This window comes from Anastrepha obliqua, chromosome 4, assembly GCF_027943255.1.
Source record: "Anastrepha obliqua isolate idAnaObli1 chromosome 4, idAnaObli1_1.0, whole genome shotgun sequence".
NCBI lineage: Eukaryota > Metazoa > Arthropoda > Insecta > Diptera > Tephritidae > Anastrepha > Anastrepha obliqua.
Window position 1 is genome coordinate 9,499,368 of NC_072895.1, and position 19,540 is coordinate 9,518,907.

At 39.1% G+C, this 19,540-nt stretch overlaps 1 protein-coding gene across 6 annotated transcripts in view; it reads right to left on the reverse strand.

The window, feature by feature from the left end:
- LOC129246076 (ITG-like peptide) overlaps positions 1 to 19,540 on the reverse strand; it is a 62,502-nt gene that overhangs the window by 20,984 nt on the left and 21,978 nt on the right. For all 6 annotated transcript variants that reach the window (XM_054884604.1, XM_054884609.1, XM_054884603.1 and 3 more), the window contains one exon: positions 3,320 to 3,860. In XM_054884604.1, the coding sequence (XP_054740579.1) occupies positions 3,320 to 3,748 (429 nt within the window). In that variant the 5' untranslated portion in view covers positions 3,749 to 3,860. The remainder of the gene's footprint in view (positions 1 to 3,319; positions 3,861 to 19,540) is intronic.

The following is a 19,540-nucleotide window of genomic DNA, read 5'->3' on the forward strand; positions in this document are numbered from 1 at the left end:
CAACTGTTTCATAAACATCACTAGTTCTTGATGTATTTCACATGTCAAACGGTACAGAAATAATTTGAACAAATTATAGAAAAGTCTGAACGAATAAACTATTAAAAATAAATCTGTCAAACAGTTCTTTTTAGAACTATTATCGCCTAAAAAATTTCGGGAAAATCGAGAAGAGATCGATGCATTAATCCCTTTAGAAAAGTAGGTCCATCTTGAATATTTAAAAAGTGCCACATGACAAATTAAAGTACATGACATAAGCTTTTATTTCGGCATAGGGAAAAATTTTTTTTATAAAAACTGTTCTGGGCAGATGGGGGTGTCCGGTTGGCGAAGAATGCCCCATATATGTATATATATATACATGCTTTCGGGGTACGGGTACCTGTTCAGAATAGGGAAATGCGAAGACCCCCTACATGCATATACGGTGATGTAGCCGAAGATGACGCTGAACGCACCTTTTTCCAATGCATGCGTTGGGAACAAGAACGTCGAACGTTAGAGAATGCAGTCAGCTACATAATCACTGAAAATATAATTAACACGATACTAAGCCGCGAAGAAACGTGGGCTTCGCGGAAAAAGTTCCCGGGCTGAAAAAGGCACACAACAAGCAGCCAAAATGAATATCATTTTCACTATATTCTATCATAGTTATAATCAACCAAAGAAACAGGAAATTGTCTTCCATTTCCTCTGTTAATGCACTGTCTAATGGAAGGCGAGGATGTTAACCTTTGGCAAACCGAATCGCTTATAAGGTTTCTCAATCTTACAGACTGGATATGGTCGTGAAGGAATAAGGATAAGGATGTGGTAACAAAATGGTGCGGAAGCGCCAATTGAATTATCGGAAAAGCCCCTCTTAAATCAATCAACCATGCACGACTCTTGTTTCGACCCATACACTATTGAGGTATGTATGCACGTTAGTATTTAGAAGCAAATACTTTTCTTGTTACCAATACCCGCCCCAACTATTTTTGTTCAGCCCACTCATTTTGTACTAATTAATATCTATACGCATGAAAACGAATATGTAGCTGATCATATTATTTATTCGAACAGGGATGTAAAAGTTGTACGCATTGCCCAGTGCATACACGCACAAAAATAATAATGCAATATCTGTCAAAGTACAATAGTTCACACAAATTCACTCAAATTGAAACATATAAATTCAATTAGACTTCACATTTAGTATGCATCTATGATTCAAAATGTTAGCAGGCTAATTAATTCTTCGGAACAAAATAAATTGTAAACAATAATTTTTTTTATATAAACAGACTTCTTTTTCTTTAATGTTAGTGAGCCTCCACAACTGACTGGAACTAGGAATTGAAGTCAAGATTGGTAAATGTCAATTTAAAATGCGATTTAAAATTTAATGACATTTTATTGCATTTTCATCAAATAAAAGGATTTACGGTTATTGGTGATGTACTGAAGACATTGTGTTTTCGTTTTAGCGTCGATAAGCGGTCAGAAAGCGTAGAAAAACTGGTCTGTTGTGAAATTTTTGAATTTTAGTCCCCCGGTGGTCTAGAGCATGAAAATTTCATCTATTTTTAAGATTTGTTTCTCCATTAAAAATAAAAGAACGATATTTTAATTTTTCGTATACATCTATTGAGCAAAATTTTTTTTTCCTAAAAATCAAAAACAAAAAATTAATAATAATAAAATATTTTCCCCAAAATTTTTTTTTTTTAAGTTTTTTTATATCAAAAAAATAAATACAAAAATATAAAGACGAACCGAAAAGGCGAATAAATATTGGGAATGTTGAGTGCATTCTCAGCAATTAATAAAAAAAATTAGGAAAATCTGACTGGAGGTGTTTTCCAAAATTGACTAACAAATTTTATTCCAAAAATTTTGAATCAAAAAATTTAATTTTTTTCCTAAAATTTTTTATACTTTTAGGTATTAAACAAAATTTTGAAAAATCTGAGTGTAAATGTTCTTCAAAATTGAGAAACAAACTTTTTCCCAAAAAATTTGTACAAAAAACTATATAATTTTTCCCCAATATTTTGTTTTTTAAGTATATTTTATCATAAAAAATAAAACAAAAATTCGAAAATGTTATTAATAAAGAAAAAAATTAACATTTTCCCAAAAATTTGGAACAAAAAAAATATATGTAATAAAATCATTTACCCAAAATTTTTTTTAAAAAGTATATTTTATATTAAGAAAATTAAAAATAAATTTAACAATGTTAAAAATTCAGAAAAATCTGACTGGAGTGTCTTTCAAAATTGGCTAACAAACTTTATTCCAAAAATTTTGAATGAAAAAATACAATTTTTTATACTCTCAGCTATTAATAAAATTTTTTTTGATAGATTTGAGAGTGGATGTTTTTCAAAATTGGCAAAAAATTTGGAAAATTGGCAAAATTGGGAAAAATTTTGAACAAAAAAATATATAATTTTTTTTTCAAACTTTGTTTTGAATTATATTTTGTCCTTTAAAAATGTTCTAAATGTTTTTAAATATTGTAAAATGTACTAAAATGTTCGAAAGAACCGAATTGATTTCACTTATTAAAAACTCTTTACCAAAACTCTTCAGTAAACAGTGAATAAATCTCAAAAGTATTATTATTTTTTTTAAATTTTATCAGTTTACTTCTTATCCCAAACCTACAAATAAACAAATTTCTAGGCTAACAGGCGATCATACCCAAAATACTTGGACGCTTGACAAGAAATCACTGGCTAGTATATTTATTTTATTTCTTTTTTTTCTAACCTCATCTAAACATATTTGTCTTTTACATTGAAATTTTATTTCTAAGCAAATCTAGTCACTAATAACAGTTCCCCATTAAAAACCTGTAATGGGTCATTCGATATAAAATGTTTTGGTCAATTAAAACTTTTCAAACGCAGGTTCCTTACCAAACTTTGGCCTCTGTTCATTTCTCTATTAATGCAAACTTTACCTTTCAACAAGTCCTTTCTTTAATTAGTTATTTCTTTCATTTCCTTGCATTTGTCTTTGCTGTCACAATTCTGTTCTTTGGCCAACTTGTTAACCTCAGCACTTGTACGCCACCGAGCTTTGCACACTTTAACTTTGGTGGCGAAAAGTGCAGCAAAAAAAGAGAAAACTTTTGTATTAGGGTTAGTACAAGTCACCTTAATTGCCAGCACCAGCGAACGAGTGCACGGGCGGGAAGTTTAGTTCATTTTCTTCTTTATTGGAAACATATTTTTCTTTTTACGTACTTTCCCGCTTGCCACTTTGTTCAGTCGCTGCACAGTGAAACATGAGCGACATAATGAAATTGAGTGCAACTCACCTGTTGTTGACCACCAAAACCGCCTGTGTCTGCATCGTAGCCAGCACCAAAGGCAGAAAAACCACCACCACTCCCTAGGCCTCCTCCTGCGCCTCCGCCTGCGCTTAAAATGGCATTTGTTCCGCCACCAGTCCCAGCTGCAACACTAGCTCCACTATTACCATGCAAACTCATATCGTTGCCGAGGCCAAAAAGTGCATTGAAGTCGTCGATTTGTGGTGTATTGCCGGCAAGACTAGTGCTTCCACTTCCACTCACACCCACACCACCTGCACCACCACCAAGTCCTCCTACTACGTCGGCATTATTGCGCAGCCAGCTACGTGAGTATCGGTTGAAGAACTGCCGATTCCAGGCGTCTACTGTGTCGCCCAGCAGCAACACGGCGCCACAACCAGCCAGCAACAACCAAATCAAAGTGGATTTCATGACGTCGTATTTTGCTGGTACGAGTGTGTGTATGTATGTGAGAGTGTGAGTATGAGTATGTGCGTGTATATGAATGCGATTATTGGCTGCGCTTACGGTGTAACCATGTGGACTGCTCACGGAAGAATTGACGTGCAATGAAAAGGGGAAAAAAGCAAAAAGGAAATTATTTAGTTGTAATTCAAATTTAATACTTTCGGAAGCGATTTGAAAGCTGAAAAGGTATTCGCATAAAAACGTGCAAAGTATATAAAATTTCGTAATACTAAAACGACAGAATTCAATTGAAAATTTGTATGAACGCTGCTTGAAAAATTAGATTTCCATTTAGATTATATTCGCGTGACTGCACACAATTTTTTAAATGCACTTTAAAATCAATTGCTGAAGTTTTTTTTTCGTTAAAAAGCACACATACACAGGCACAAACAACTATAGACGAAGAGGTAAAATTTGCGATTTATTTTATTATTTTTGTTTTAGTTAAAGTTAAACTCCTCAGCGGCCGCCATAGCTGATTGGGTTGGTGCGGAATTGGTACCCGGAGTATGTTGGTTCGAAACGCCGTGAAACACTAAAATAAATAAACAGTTTTTTTAATAGTGGTCGCCTCTCGGCAGGCAATGGCAAACCTCCATGAGTATTTCTGCCATGAAAAAACTCATCATAAAAAAATAGCTGCCGTTCGGCGGCTTTAAACCGTAGGCCCCTCCATTTGTGGAACAACATCAAGACGCACGTCACAAATAGAAGGAGCAGCTCGGTCAAACCCCCAAAAAGGTAGTAAGCACCAGTTATAAGCATCTCTCATTTTCCTGAATGTACCCATCGTAAGAGTTCTTCTTTTAACATAATTTTAATTTACAGGTCGTCTAGAAAGATAATAAGATAAAAAATAGTGGCAACAACTTCTTAAAGTGCATGTAATACAAAAATTAAGATCGACCGAACTGTGGTTTTCGATTCGATCATGTTGGCTCTCAAATTTCCGTCTCGGTTGGCTTGGCTAATCTGTGATCGTACATTTTTCTATGTTTTTTATTAGTCAAGTTAAGAGACTTTTTATTTTTCTAAAAATTATGAATAATGGCATACAAGTCAACATTTGCTATTAAAAAGTATTTTAAATACTTATTTGCTCCTCCACCGAGTGCGGCTAGAGATTCATTTTCCACTGCTCTAGGTAGCTTTTTGCAGATAACAGCAATATCGACAATAAAATTTCAATATAAAACTATTAAATGTTGAGCTTTAAATAATTACAGTAAGAAACTAGAGGTTTGTGGTTGGATCACTGCCCCTGGCTGCCGAAGAAAGGAGTCCCCAGTGATCTTTATTGTCTAGCTGCTAAACCCGGACATTTACAGAGAAGTCTCCTTCTCGGAAAAGTCTCTACTGTAACGGGGGTTAAATGCCGATCGTCTAATGGAAGTTGAAAGGCGTGGAGTGGCAAGACTTTTTGAATTCTGCGGCTATTGTACTGGGGCCAAGGGGTTCAAAATAGCACATGAAGAAATGGAGCTTAATTTGCTCTACGTTCTCCTTAGAAATAAGTTAAAGGACTACGACGGCCAAATATCGGCGATGTGCTTTCCTCCTAATTCTACGGCTCAAATACGGGACAACGTTATGAGTCTTTTTTTGTCGAGATAACTAACAAGTACAGCACTCAGACACAATTAAGTCCATTGTGCTGCACTCGGATTCCCTTTTAATTTTTCTTTACATCTACCCAACCTCCGAAGAAATCTGAGTAGATCTTATGGTGCCAAGAAGCCAAGGTGGTCGCTTCTTAACACACCAGTGCCAAATATCTCAAACCTGATTCGAGCGAAGGCGGGGCAGACGCGCAGGAAGTGGTCCGTTGTCTCATGCTCCTCTTCAAGAGTACGCTGTCTGAGACGCGCACCTTTTCCATGTGCTTTGCCCATAAAACGTGGCCCGTCATCAGTCCAACCAACCTCCTACAGTCCCCTCTGCTTAGTGATAGGAGGAACTGCGACGGTCGGTCGGACATGACAGGTAACATTCGTTTTGTGCATCTGCAGCCTCTCTTAGCCTGCCAAGCTCGATTGTGGGTTAGAGTAACCCGTTTGCTAACCGTGGCTTTGATGGCTGCAGAAGGGAGTGTCAGAAGGGCTCCAGGTTAGGTTAGGTAGTGATGGTTGCCAAAGAGTAGGGCCCACTTGGACGAAATAGTTTGGTTCATCCTTTGTGATACCATTGAAGGAAAAAAGGGGAGAAAGGGAAGGGATGGGGAGTGGTGAGTGTTTTTGGACTACGAACGGTGACTAGTCTGCGGTTGTGTTAACCTCATTATGCTGCTGATGAAGTTCATCAGATTTTTGTTATCAACACCTGCTATATCAGCAGGCGCAGAAGGCTGGGCAGCTAAGGAGCAGGTGCTGAGATGGTTCCACCTCATGCTCCATACAGCTGACGCAAAAAGGACTCGAAGTAATTCCGCGTCTCACGCCATGTGTACCTCGCGGACAGTGCCCCGTGAGGATGCCCACGAAATTTGAGAGATGACATTTGGTCATCCCCAGGATATCCCAGGACAAAGAAGTTGTCCTCAGAGCCCATTCTAGATAAGGAGTCAGAGATCTCGTTACCCACGATACCCACGGGTCCCGGGACCTATGTTATCATCAGGCTATTATCTTTACCGACATAGTTCAGCCTGGATCTACAGGACTCTACTATCCCTGATCTGATTGGGTGGCTGTCTAAGGCCATGAGCGCAGCTGCAGACATGTATAGATCTGCCTCTCCATCGGGTTTCCTTACCAAAGTTTATCGCTTCTTGAACAGCATACACCTCCGCTTGAAACACAGATGCATGCATTCCAAGAGCAAAGTGTAGTTTGGTCCTGCTGGATTCCACGTAGACCCCAGAGCCGGAGCCTTGCTCGGTCCTGGAGCCATTCGAGAAAATGCGAAAACAGTGTTTGCCGGGCTCATTTTCAGAGTTTGACCACAATTAGGCCTCTGGCAGCCCACACTGTATCTCTTGTCAAGTACGACTCTTGATGGCATTGAGTCAAGGGGCATGGACAGAATCGTTGCATCGAAATCCATGCCTTCTCTGTTTTCTAATGTCGGACAGGGACCGTACCAGTTCCCATTGTGTTTTAGCCTGCAGATGGTTCTGAAGGCCTCTCCTTGGATGAAAGCATCAAGTGGTGGTAGATCAACCGTAGAATCTAATGCCGGGCCTGAAATAGTCGGAAAAGCTGCGGTGCAACAGATGGCCACAGTGCGTTGTAGTCTTGATAAGGTACTCCACGAGAGAGAGTCTGCTCATCCAGACCTCTGATGCATAAGTGATAATAGGTCTTATCATAGCCGTGTAGATCCATAGGATCTTGCTAGGAGAAAGACCGCATGTTTTCCCAAAGACACCTTTGCTGTGCCAAAAAGCTGCCAGTTCTTTGGATGTCTTTGCTTCAACGTGTGAGGCCTACTAAATTGGAATATAAAAAATTCCTCTAAAGTCACATTGTAACTTGTGGAGAAACTATTGATAAGTTACTGCGAAATATTGACCTAGAAATGGAAATTTAAGTCATCGTTTCAAAAACTGTTTGAAAAAGCGTCTAACTTGGATTGTATCGCTATCATTCCTCTTTCGGATCCACGATTACAGATAGCTGAGGATACATGCAACATTCAATTCATTGCAAATTTGCTTCGGGAATTAGAACCATTGCAGCAACTCCCCCAATATGAAACCGAGGGGGGATAAGTCACAAAGCGGACGTTGGAGCCACAAACTCATACCATGTGTTGATGAGTGGTTAATGAGAAAACATATAGACACCATTGCTCAGTGGAGATGGCTGTTTTCAGGAATACCTGCACCATTTTAAGCTGGCAGACAGCCCTTTCTGTCCGAACTGTCGGAATACTAACACAAACGCAGAACAAGTCATGTTTTATTGTGACCGAGTGGGACACAGTGGGAGTAATTGAAGTGCATAGTTTCCATATGCCTACAGGAGAGGAATCTGGACGCAGTTGTGCATTCGGACATAAACGCGGCTCTACCCAGAAGTTATATTTTTGTGATTCCAGGGTAGAATTAGCCGAGGGGGAGGATTGTTAAGTATTAGTGGGCGTGTACCCCACATATCATTGGAGTGACGGCACCTCTGAGATGTTTATGACATTTTGATTTCAACCTCCTTCCAATAAAAAAAAGAAAAAAAATTGAAACCGATCAATGGATTATGGAAACTCATTCGGAACGCACAGCTTTAAACGCATAATACTGTAATGAAGACGACGAAACAGCCGGTGAAGCAATTAACGACGTGATGCTAAAAACGCTTGGACTGGGCAGAGAAAAACAATGCTTCCTGAAACGATGTTGGCACGTTGCAGACTCTGTGGTACTGAGCAAGCGAGTGTGTACAAAACACATCAAAATCAAAAATTTCTTTAATTTCAAATTAATCTTATCGCTTTAGAGTATATTTAATTAATAAAATAAAAATAAATAAACTTGGATTGCTATCAGTAAAAAAACTATTTTAATTTGTATGGAACACTATCACAATCAAAACAAAAACCCAGTCTCTCTCAATCATGGCTATATAAAGAGCTCATAAATACGCATAAATTTAAGTTTATAATGGGCGGAGGCTTCAACGTGAAAAATACCATCTGGAGGTCCCGCTTAACTACGACAAAAAGATTGGAACTATATAAAGCAGCACAAGAAACGGGCTGTGAGTTTCTTTCAACAGCTAAACCAACTTACTGGCCAACAGATGTCAACAAAGCCCCAGACTTGATCGACTTTTTCATAGTTAAAAAAATATCACACGATTATGTTCAAATCAGTGAGAGATCTGATCTGAACTCAGATTATTCCCCAATATAACTAACAATCAGGGAAGCAATTGTCGAAAAAGACCAACTACCAACTCTTTACAATAAACCCACTAATTGCAAACTCTTTAAAAAAGTCCTCCAAGGCAATACACACAATAACTCCACGAGAGAGCGAGAGAGAGAAAGAATGTTTATTAAGATTAATTCACAATATTTGCAGAGAATACAAATAGACAAAATTTACAAAAAACGGAGAACGGTCGACCGGTGTAGGTAAACGCCGGACACAAACCGTGGCAACAACGCGCACTACTCCGAGCGTTTATCACCCGCAGAAACGCAGCGATTCCAGAACCGCAGCAACAGCATAAATTACCGCAAGGCAATACCAATAAATCCGACGACGGAATGGATAAGGAAACGGGATTAAACGCCAGAAAGTAGCCACCAAAAAAATTGGGACCAAAAAATGCCCCAAACAGTAGGCACCAAGGAAATAAAACGCCAAAAAGTAGGCTCTAAAAATATATTTCGTACAAGTTTGCACCAACAAACAAGCGCGAAGGAGTAGGCAGAAATTAGCAACCACGAGGAAAAACTCAGGAATAATAGCCTAAAGTGTGTCTAAGATATATATAAGGTATAGCTCTCTCTCTCCTTTTCCTCTACGTTATATCTTTTTTCTCTCTCGCGGAACGAAATCGCCCAAAACGTTGCATGGCCTTAAATTTTACTCTTCATTCTCGCTCGTCCATTGAGGCCTAAGCAGTTTCACTTAAAAAAAAAAAATAAAAAATTAGTATGGAAAAAAACTCAGTATTTGCAACCACCTCGAAACTTACACCGATCCCGTTTTTCATTACGTGCGAGTTTCTACTTTATTTATTTAAATTATTTCCCCACAATGCGCTGAGCTCTAGTATTTTCTTTTCTTTTGTCACCTTTAGCAAGCTCAAGAAAATTTAAATAGTAAATCACGCTCAGATACTCAGTAAAGGTTATTTGACATGGTAATATTTGTGAATGGTAGTATTCGTTAATCACTGCTTAGGGTTGTACTTTCAAACGGATGCCTCCTTGAAATTATAGAAATTTATTTGAAGAAATCAAGTGTTTGCGCGCTCACAGATTTTATATATTCACGCTGATTTTTCCACCGAAAGGAATATTTATGTTCAAATTATCACAACATAATGCCCCTAAAAGCCTAAAGAATAATCACATTCCATTTTAACTGTTTACGTATTCATGGGAGAATGCGGCACAGTTACCAGCAATACAAATGTACTTGTATTGTACTCTGTATAAATTTTCCCACGTCTTCTCAACGCCCGAATGTATGCTACACACTTAGATACACTGCACAAGCACTGAACCAGCGCAAAAATATTGTATAATATATTCCTACATTCAATCGCCTGTTGCTTCGCTGTTGTGAAATATGGTATTTACTCTTATATTTTCATTCATAAAGAGTTATGAAAGCTCCATCAAGATTTTTTTATTGCATAAAAGTAGCGAACAAGATTTCCCGCAGCTTTACATATTTACATAAATTTAAGTTGGATTCGAGTATTCTTTGTTGATGTTGGCTCAAAGAATTGTAAGAAATGTAAGCATAATAAACATAACTTTTTCTGTTGCTTAATAAAGTCATCCATCCATTCGGGCACACCAACGTTTAAGACGGCAGCGCCAGCTGGAACAACTGCAACGAAATCTGGCTTATAGGTAATGGCATGGCAACAAAGTTTGTTTTAAGGCAAATGCAAATTTAAATGGTTGTTTGAAACTTTGTTTATTGTGGCCCTTTAACACTTTGTTTTCCTCCAGCATTTCTTTGTATTCCCTTCCACATTTCTGTATTTTTATTATGTTCGCTTACCGCACACGTAATTACTTGTTCGCTGCTTCTGCTTGTGCGGCATCTGCGGGCTTACAAAGTGTAGTGGTGTTAATTTGAATATTTTTCTTTTTGCATTTTGTTCGATGGTTGTTCCTGGCTATGATTTGTTGTCTTGCATTTAGGTTGGCGAAGAAAAATGGAAATGAACTTAGAAGGGAAAAGTAAGCAAGCGCGCCAAGCTCTTTGTATATTTATTCAATTAGCTCCAAGAGAAACCGCAGCGCTACATCGCCATGAAATAATTATTCTATTTGCACTGCTACTCGTTATTTATTTGCATAAACTGTTTTTGCTTCGTATTTATATTCAGAGCTTTCTTGCTCTGCACTTTTTCATATCTCCTATAAATGCTTCTGGCTTTCAGTTTCAGAGGTCAATAGAGATAACAAGTAGCTTAAGGCGTGGAGTGTTTGAAGGCAACCAAAGAGGTGAGGATTTTGTGAAACGTGGGCCTGAACAGCTCATTACATGCAAAAGCTGTAATTTTGAGCTGATGTGAAGAATCTGAGTCAAAAGAAAAAAAGCAAGTAAAGAGAGCCATGACTTGTTCCCGGTGGACATCTGACATTCCGGGCCGTTAGAATCAAGAGCTGTTATTGTTGTTGTTGTTGTAGCAGCAAAAACATTCCCCATGCATGCACGGGGAGTTCTGCTGGAGCGACAGTCCTTAGTTGGATATGTAGTAAATCCCAGTCGTTCCAGTAACGTAGAACCGACTGTCGGGGGAACGAGGGTCACGAGCTCTTACTGGTTAGCTGAGAGAACAGTTATGGGACATACTAAAATACCATCTTAGTAAGCTTTTGTTGGTAGGTGGAGGAAAAGCTTGAACGCATCTTATGTATCTATCTTCGTAAAATATCTAATAGATTCATTTACTTTAGAGAACGACTATCGTCCCCATTCAGAGTATGGAATACGCCACCCTTCGAAATGTTAAACTTTATGAAAAGCCCGAGGCTATAGGAATCCTTTACTATTTATTTCTCCAACCCTATTGGAAAATGTTTTGCCTAAAGGTCATAATCCTGCTCTTGACAAACCCGGACATGGGCATAGATAGTGAACAAAAGCTTCCTCCTCAATCGCTACACTTGCGGCAATATTGTTGTGTGCTCGCTGCGAGCTCCCCTATCTTCAGTGCTCTGTGACAACAGCAGTTAGTCTCCGTAACCAAGCAATTGTTTCGTCTTTGATACGTTATAGTCACGCCATGTTTTCCTGGGCATGACACAGATTGGTAGCCAATTCCATCGTCTATCTGCAATGCTATAATAGTGAAACTCTAGTCCCGCCTTAATCCACCTGAAGTGAGCCTCTACTGGTGCCACTTTGGTCGAGCTTAAGGAGGATTCTAGCAAGCTCATCTGCCTTCTCTTACTCTCGTTGCTCCTGTGACCTATTGAGACTTTAACTGAGCGAGTTGAGTTCCTTTGTTTGAGTTCCTCCTCAAGTTTGGAAGAAGGAAGGTTCTAGCAAGCTCACTTGCCTTCACTTTACTGTCGTTGCCCCTCTGGCGTATTGAGACATTAACAGAGCGAGTTGAGTTCCTCCTCAAGTTTGGAAGTTATATTGTTTGATTTTACCGTCTCTATAGCAGACTGACTATCCGTGAAGATATCATTCTTGGGTCGCCCTTGCATCATGGGAAAGATGGCTGGATTCTCTTCCCGTTTGGAAGCTCCATTGATTTCAATAAATCTAGGGAAGATGTACTACTAAAAGCTCTACTAAAAGCTTAAGGCGAGACTCACTGGCTCTCAGACGACTCAATGCAATGATACATTCAAAGGAAAAGAAAAAGAGGTAAAGGAAAAGAAAGAAAACGTATTTAAGAAAATGCTCAAAGGGCCACAACTGTTCGACAGAATCTTTTTCACGAATACTTCAAGATTGCTTCATTGAATGTTGTTATTATTCATGCCCTTGCGTCACAGAGTAGGGCATTCATAAGGAGTTAAGATAACGTGTTTAAAAGTCTCCTCTTGTACCGTCCAATTTTATAGCGCAGCAACTTAGGTGGGAGCATCCAAATGGGCGCGACTTGCGATATTTGAGAAAAATAAACTTTCTGTGAAAGATTTATGGACCTTTGAGTGCTAGCGACCATATAAGAGCAACGCCTCCGTTAGCTAAGTCAAGTCGTAGCAAAAAATGGAAACAAATGATCCAGTTCATAGAGTATTCGATGAGTTAGCGCGCCATCAACCTTGTGGAGAGGGACTCGACTTCATTTGGTGAATTTGATTGACGCCAATTATCACGAACCACTCAAGCAGAATCGTTTAGGCAGCCAATGGCGAAAATCGTCAGCAGAACAAGAATTTTTTTTTTCCTTGTTCACTCCTCTCGACTTACGTTGATTTCGTTAATCTGTTTTGATTTTTGACAGGGTAGGTGATTAGCCTGCCGCTACCAGTCCTAAGTAGTGGGAATGCCCACTTGTCGTTGCTTAGGAACAACGCCTTCTTACTGCTTGGAGCGCCATTTGTGTCTCACATTTTTCTCTCAGAAGGATCACACAGATGGTTGAGGACTTCGCTAAATTTCGAGTGTCTGCGCTATTACCGTGGTCGCTCGCTTTCTCTTGCTGGCGCTACTGATGCAATGTGGAACTGTGTGGTTTTCCTTTTTTTCTTGTTTGAGCAGCCTCACAATGCAAATAATGCACAGACTCTTGTGCGGGAGTAAGGATGGAAAGGATACGTTTATTTGGAGTTGAGGAATGAAACTTGTTTGTTTTTTTGTTTTTTTTTTGTTTCAGAAACAGGGAAAAGTGCGAGGGCTGTGCTTTACGTGGGATTCGAACATACAACCTCTTTGATGGCAGTCTAGTGCACTTACGCTAGAGAAGAAGAAATTATGGCGTACTTAATTGGTCCCCATGCGGAAGTAATTATTAAATAACTTGCAAAATACTTTTAAAATAGTTTTATGTGCCATATCCTGCTTATCACAAGCCATTGCCCATTACAGCCTGGCTGTTGTGAGTACACTTTGCAGCATACGAGCCACATTCCAATTTCAAACAAAAAGTTTACTAAAACCAAACTCATTCTAGCTACCTTTCTACTTACATATGCATGTATATGCATACTTTTATAAATATTTTGTACGTGCATCGAGGTATTTAGTTGGTTAGTTACATCCCCAATACAAGTTGATGACCCAACCATCTCTGCGTCTCGTCAATGAGGATAATAAACTACAATTACACCCACGACAGTCAGGCAGCACTAAGGTAATAACAATAAATTCATCTGCCCACATGCAACAATACATACACTTGTATGTTTATTGTTATTTGGCAGATTACATTGTCGAAGTTGCCCTCACAAGCGCCCTGTGGCTTCTGCACCGCATCTCAGCCAGCCAATGCGTCCTTTTGTTAGAAAGTAGTGCAGCCACGTACACAGCTTGTAATCTATTCACAGCCATTGGGTTTGGTAATTTTTACCTTTCTCAACAAGTTGCATCTATGATACACATACATGGACAACCCGCAAAAAAAATTTAATATATCACCTCAATATTTTGACAAGTTTTGGCTATTTATTTATTGATGCTTTCTATTTCAATTCAACCGGGCTATTCGGGTCATGTTCTTCGATTTCGATGTAACTCAAATATGTTGCTCTCTGGTCAAAATAATGAGACACGTATTTTTTTGTTCGCCCGAAAAAATTTTTTCTCAAGAGTTATCGGCAATTTTGTTTTTCGGCTCAAACTCGATTTTTTTTAATTATGTAAGAAAATTTTTTTTTAAATGCCCATAACTTAGTCAAAAATGAACCGATTTGAATAATTCTGGGTTCAAAATGATCGTAATTACTTACACGAGCGATTTCATGTAGAAACAATTGCAAAAAAGTAGTTGAAAATTTTTTATTTAGCAAAAAAGAAAAAAAATTAAATTTTTTCGAAATTCAATATTTCAAAAAGTGTATTTTTGTTTTTTTTATAACTTTTTCCAAATCAAAAGGACATCTCAAACTTTAATTGAGCTGAATGCCTAGTAGCTGAAATGCGTTGGTTTTGAGTAATGAATTTTTGAGTAAAAACCCTGTTTCGCACTTTTTGTTTTTTGCAAAATAAAACATTTTCAACTTCTTTTTTGCAATTGTTTCTACATGAAATCGCTCGTATAAGTAATTACGATCATTTTGAACCCAGAATTATTAAAATCGGTTCGTTATTGACTAAGTTATGGGCATTTAAAAAAAGTTTTTTCTTATATAATTAAAAAAAATCGAGTTTGAGCCGAAAAACAAAATTGCCGATAACTCTTGAAAAAAATTTTTTTCGGGCGAACAAAAAAATACGTGTCTCATTATTTTGACCAGAGAGCAACATATTTGAGTTACATCGAAATCGAAGAACATGACCCGAATAGCCCGGTTGAATTGAAATGGAAAACATCTATTTATTTTTTTATAAATTGCTTTTTTTTACAAAAATATAGCTCATTTTCAATATAACCAAGTCGATATAAAGTTTCCATTTTCAAGCCTTGCACAAGATTTATAAATTTTCGATAAATTTTCATATAAATTTTTAATCAGAATTAAAAAAAAATTGGTTATGCATTTTTATAGCCTGTAAAATCTGAGGTCGCCTTAGCCACGGTAGTTAATGCGTCCCAACTACTCCTTAGTGTGTGGGCTCGAGTTTCCGTGCATGAAATGTCAAGCGGTGGCTATTGCATTTTTAAAGCCTGATAAATCTGAGGTCGCCGAGGCTGTTGTTGTTGTTGTTGTTGTTGTAGCAATAACTTTGCCCCGTTAGTGTATTGTAATCACCGGTCATCTTCGTCTAGCTCATCTAAAGGTAGGTTCAGGAAACTTTCTGTTTCGACAGGTTGGGTCCAGAGGGAGAGGGGTGTTAGATGAGTGGGTTTGATGGGGCATATGAAAAGGTGGTTTGTGTCGTGCGGGGTGCCTTCACATGCCGGACATATGTTTAGTATGTCGAGGTCGATTCTGGATAGGTAGGAATTTAACCTGCTACAGCATCCAGATCGTAGTTGGGCCAAGGTTACGGGGATTCTGGGGGAAGTTGGAACTCTTCGTGGGCGATGGGTGGTGGTTGGACTCCGATTACGGCATTCAGGGGCCGAGAGCTTAAGAAGGTGGTAAGGGTCTCCCTATGACTGTCGTTGATTGTCTGTCTGTACACTATCTGGTCCAGTAATTGTCGATCTGTTTTGTCCTGGATTTCGTCGGTGTAGTTAAGGAGGTACCTTTTGACATGCCTAGGAGGTGGCTCAGGCTCAAGCAGGAACATAGGGAGCAAATGGGTCTCGTCATGTAGATGTTGTATTAGGGACATCAGTAGACATCCTGTCGCAGTCCTTATGGCAGTGTTTTGGCAGGTCTGTAGCTTCGTCGACTGCGAATCACTGATTCCAGGCGGCCAGACAGGCGCAGCATAGCTTAGAACCGGCCAGCCTATTGCCTTAAATGTCGATAGCAACATTTCTTTGTCTTTGCCCCAATTGTTGCCGGCAAGCGATTTGAGGACCTTGTTGCGATTCTGGACTTTAGTGGCAATAGTGGCCACTAAAAGGCCGCTGAGGCCGAATGGGTTGGTGTGCGACTACCATCCGGAATTCAGAAAGAACGTAGGTTCAAACCTCAGTGAAACACTAAAATGAAGAAAAACATTTTCTAATAGCGGGCGCCCCTCGGCAGGCAATGGCAAACCTTCGAGTGTATTTCTGCCATGAAAAAACTTCTCATAAAAAACCATCTGCCGTTCGGAGGCGGCATAAAACTGTAGGCCCCTCTATTCGTGGAAAACATCAAGACGTACACAGCAAATGGGAGGAGGAGCTCGGCCAAATTACCAAAAGAGAGTAAGCGCCAATTATACAAGGTGGCACACAATTAATCATCCTACTGGAAAATTTATTGTATTATTTTTCCAAATGGCGTTGTACGCCAACCATATTGCGGGCGACAATAATACACTAAACAAACAAACAAAATTATCAAAATCACTCAAACTTATTTTTTTTTTGTTCATTTAGTAAAAAAGTTACTCAAAGTTGAAATTAATTTAAAATTCTCGTTGATTTTGTATAGTTTTGTATGGATGAAAAGGCGTAGCACCTCAGCGAAAAAAAATCTATCTTTTTTCGTTATGCTATCTGCTGGTGTTCTAAGCGCCTGACCTGTCCATCGCCACTTTCTGCATCTGATTTGCCATAGGATGGGTTCCTCATTCATCCTCGTTGATCTCCACAGCGCGTTGTTGTTGTTGCACCAGTGTACTCCCCAGCGCGTCATTACTGATGGTGTTCGGCCAGAATATTCTACAGATGATGCGGAGGGTTTTATGGACGAAAGATTATAGCCTCTGTGTGATGGTGCTGGAGATCAGCCATGTTTCACTTCCGTACAACAATACTGATTTCACATATGAGCTGAATATTCACATTTTACATGGAACACTTGGAGATTTGCCCGTACTGTATGAATTCGCCCGAATGCCTCCCTCGCTTTGCTTAGCCCGCAGCTGACATCTTCATCTGCACCACCATCTACCGTGATAGTGCAGCCGAGGAAACAGAAGCTTTCGGCAAATTCCTCCCGTCAACCATTATATGGCTTAGTGTATTGTGCTTGGCTCTCATAGCCTTCGTCTTGGCGATATTGGCAGAGCGTACCAGCGTGGCTAGTCTGTCCGCATTCGCTTGCATGTCAGTGAGTTTGTGAGAGAGGAGGCAGATGTCATCGGTGAAGTCCAGGCTAATGCTCCTTTTGTGCAGGCCAATGACGGCGCCTAGGATGATGGCGAGGTGATGGGGTGACAGAATTATTAATAATTTATAAGAATGCACGGCAATACACCCAAGGTGGGGTGGCCTCATTCCGCCTAGTGCACTACATTTACAAAGAATATGTTCTGAATTTTTAGTGTCCATTTCACAGAATCGAATCTGAGTAGATCTTGTAGTGCCAAGGAGCCAAGGTGGTCGCTTCTTAACATATCAGTGCCAAAGGCCTCAAGCCTGATTCGAGCGAAGGCGGCGCAGGCAAACAGTCGTATCATCCTCCTCTTCACAAGCTGGGCAGAGTACACTGCTGAAGGGATTACTTTTTGGCACATTTTTTTGAAGTTAATCCATCTATCCAGGGGAAGACACAATCTTGCACCTTCTGTGCCTATGTCCTGCTCTATCCAGACGCAGATTTACCATTGTAAGCAGATAATCCTTCAATGAATTGGAGGATCTCATCTTTGTCGGTTTTTAGGAAAAGTGCACACTGGTTTTAGGAGAGATAAGGACAAGTTCTTCACGTGGCATCACAATGGCCTCTGAGCCTGAGTGTCCCACAGTGGACAACCGCTTCAATCTAATCTATTCTAACCATCTATCCAAGTGGCTTTACCAATATAAAATAACTTAATCAAATTTTCGCATATTTTAAAGTACTATATCCGCGTTGGAGAGCTCACATTTGCACTAAGAACTAATTAATAGAATACTATTGTAATAAAATAGTGCGTGTAGAAGTGAAACTTTCAGGGCAGACAAAGAAAGAGGGAGAGACCCGAGAGAGAATGAGAGAGAGAGAGAGAGAGAGAAAGAATATATTTCTAAAAAAATGCACAACATTTGCACAGAATACAAATAGACAAAATTTATAAAAAACGGAGAAGGGTCGACCGGTGCAGGTAAACGCCTAACACAAACCGTGGCAACAACGCGCACTACTCCGAGCGTTTATCACCCGCAGAAACGCAGCGATTCCAGAACCGCAGCAACGGCACAAATTACCGCAAGGCAATACCAATAAATCCGACGCCGGAATGGATAGCACTTTATAGTACGCACAAGCACTAGTCAGGAAACGGAAATAAGCGCCAGAGAGTAGGCACCAAAAAAAAAAACGCCAAAAAAATTGGGACCAAACAACGTCCCAAACAGTAGGCACCAAGGAAATATAACACCAAAAAGTAGGCACGAAAAAAAAATATATATTTCGTACAAGTTTGCACCGACAAACAAGCGCCAAAAAGTAGGCAGTGTTATTTCTCACTAGAAATTAGCAACCGCAAGGAAAAACTCAGGAAAAATAGCCTAAAGTGTGTGTAAAATATATATAAGGTATAGCTCTCTCTCTCCTTTTCCTCTACGTTATATCTTGTTTCTCTTTCGCGGAACGAAAATGCCCAAATCGTTGCATGAACTTGAAATTTTACTCTCAATTCTCGCTCGTCCATCGACGCCTAAGAAGTTCCACTTCAAAAAGTTTTGCACTTCACGATTCTTTAATTGACAATAATTTAAGGTACAACAAACACTGAAAGAAAATTCGTTATATTACTGCTGGCTGTGTGTGGTGGCTATTTATAAGTTAATTTATATAATCGCCTTAATATACCTACATTTGTTAGTTAAATGTATACGTAACGGAGTGTGTTATACATGACACATGCAATTTTTATCATCGATCCATATTATTTATGGCATACTTGCCACATATTCACTTGCCACATATAAAACACTCACTTATATATATAATATTACGAGTATTAATGGACGCACCTTAAATGAACCACCTACCAAAATATGTACTTCAATTGAAAGAATAGCCAAAAGTTCATTAAATTTGTGATACCAAAAAGAAACGGGAAAAACCGTTAAGAATAATTTCCGCCCACTATTTGTACGCACTTTCCATATTTCCTAGAAGAAATGCAAAAGAGGAATAATGAATGCTAAATGTGGCAAATATAATTGACTTATTAGTAGTGAATTACAAAGTAAACGACTCGAACGGAAAAAGACTTAAGCGCTTTGCAACAGAACGAAATTTATAAGATGCGAAAAGCAAAAAAGCAAGAAAAACATATTTTGATCAAACATTCAAAAATTGGTGTACCAAAAACTGAGCGATAATTGCCAGAGGAAGGGGACTCACACCTATAGGTACCAACATCCATTCTTATTGGGCCAAAAATCTTTCAATCAGCGCGCAGTCAGCATCTTTAAGAGTCCTCACATCCAAGATTGGTCGGATAAGGGTCTTGTACATAGT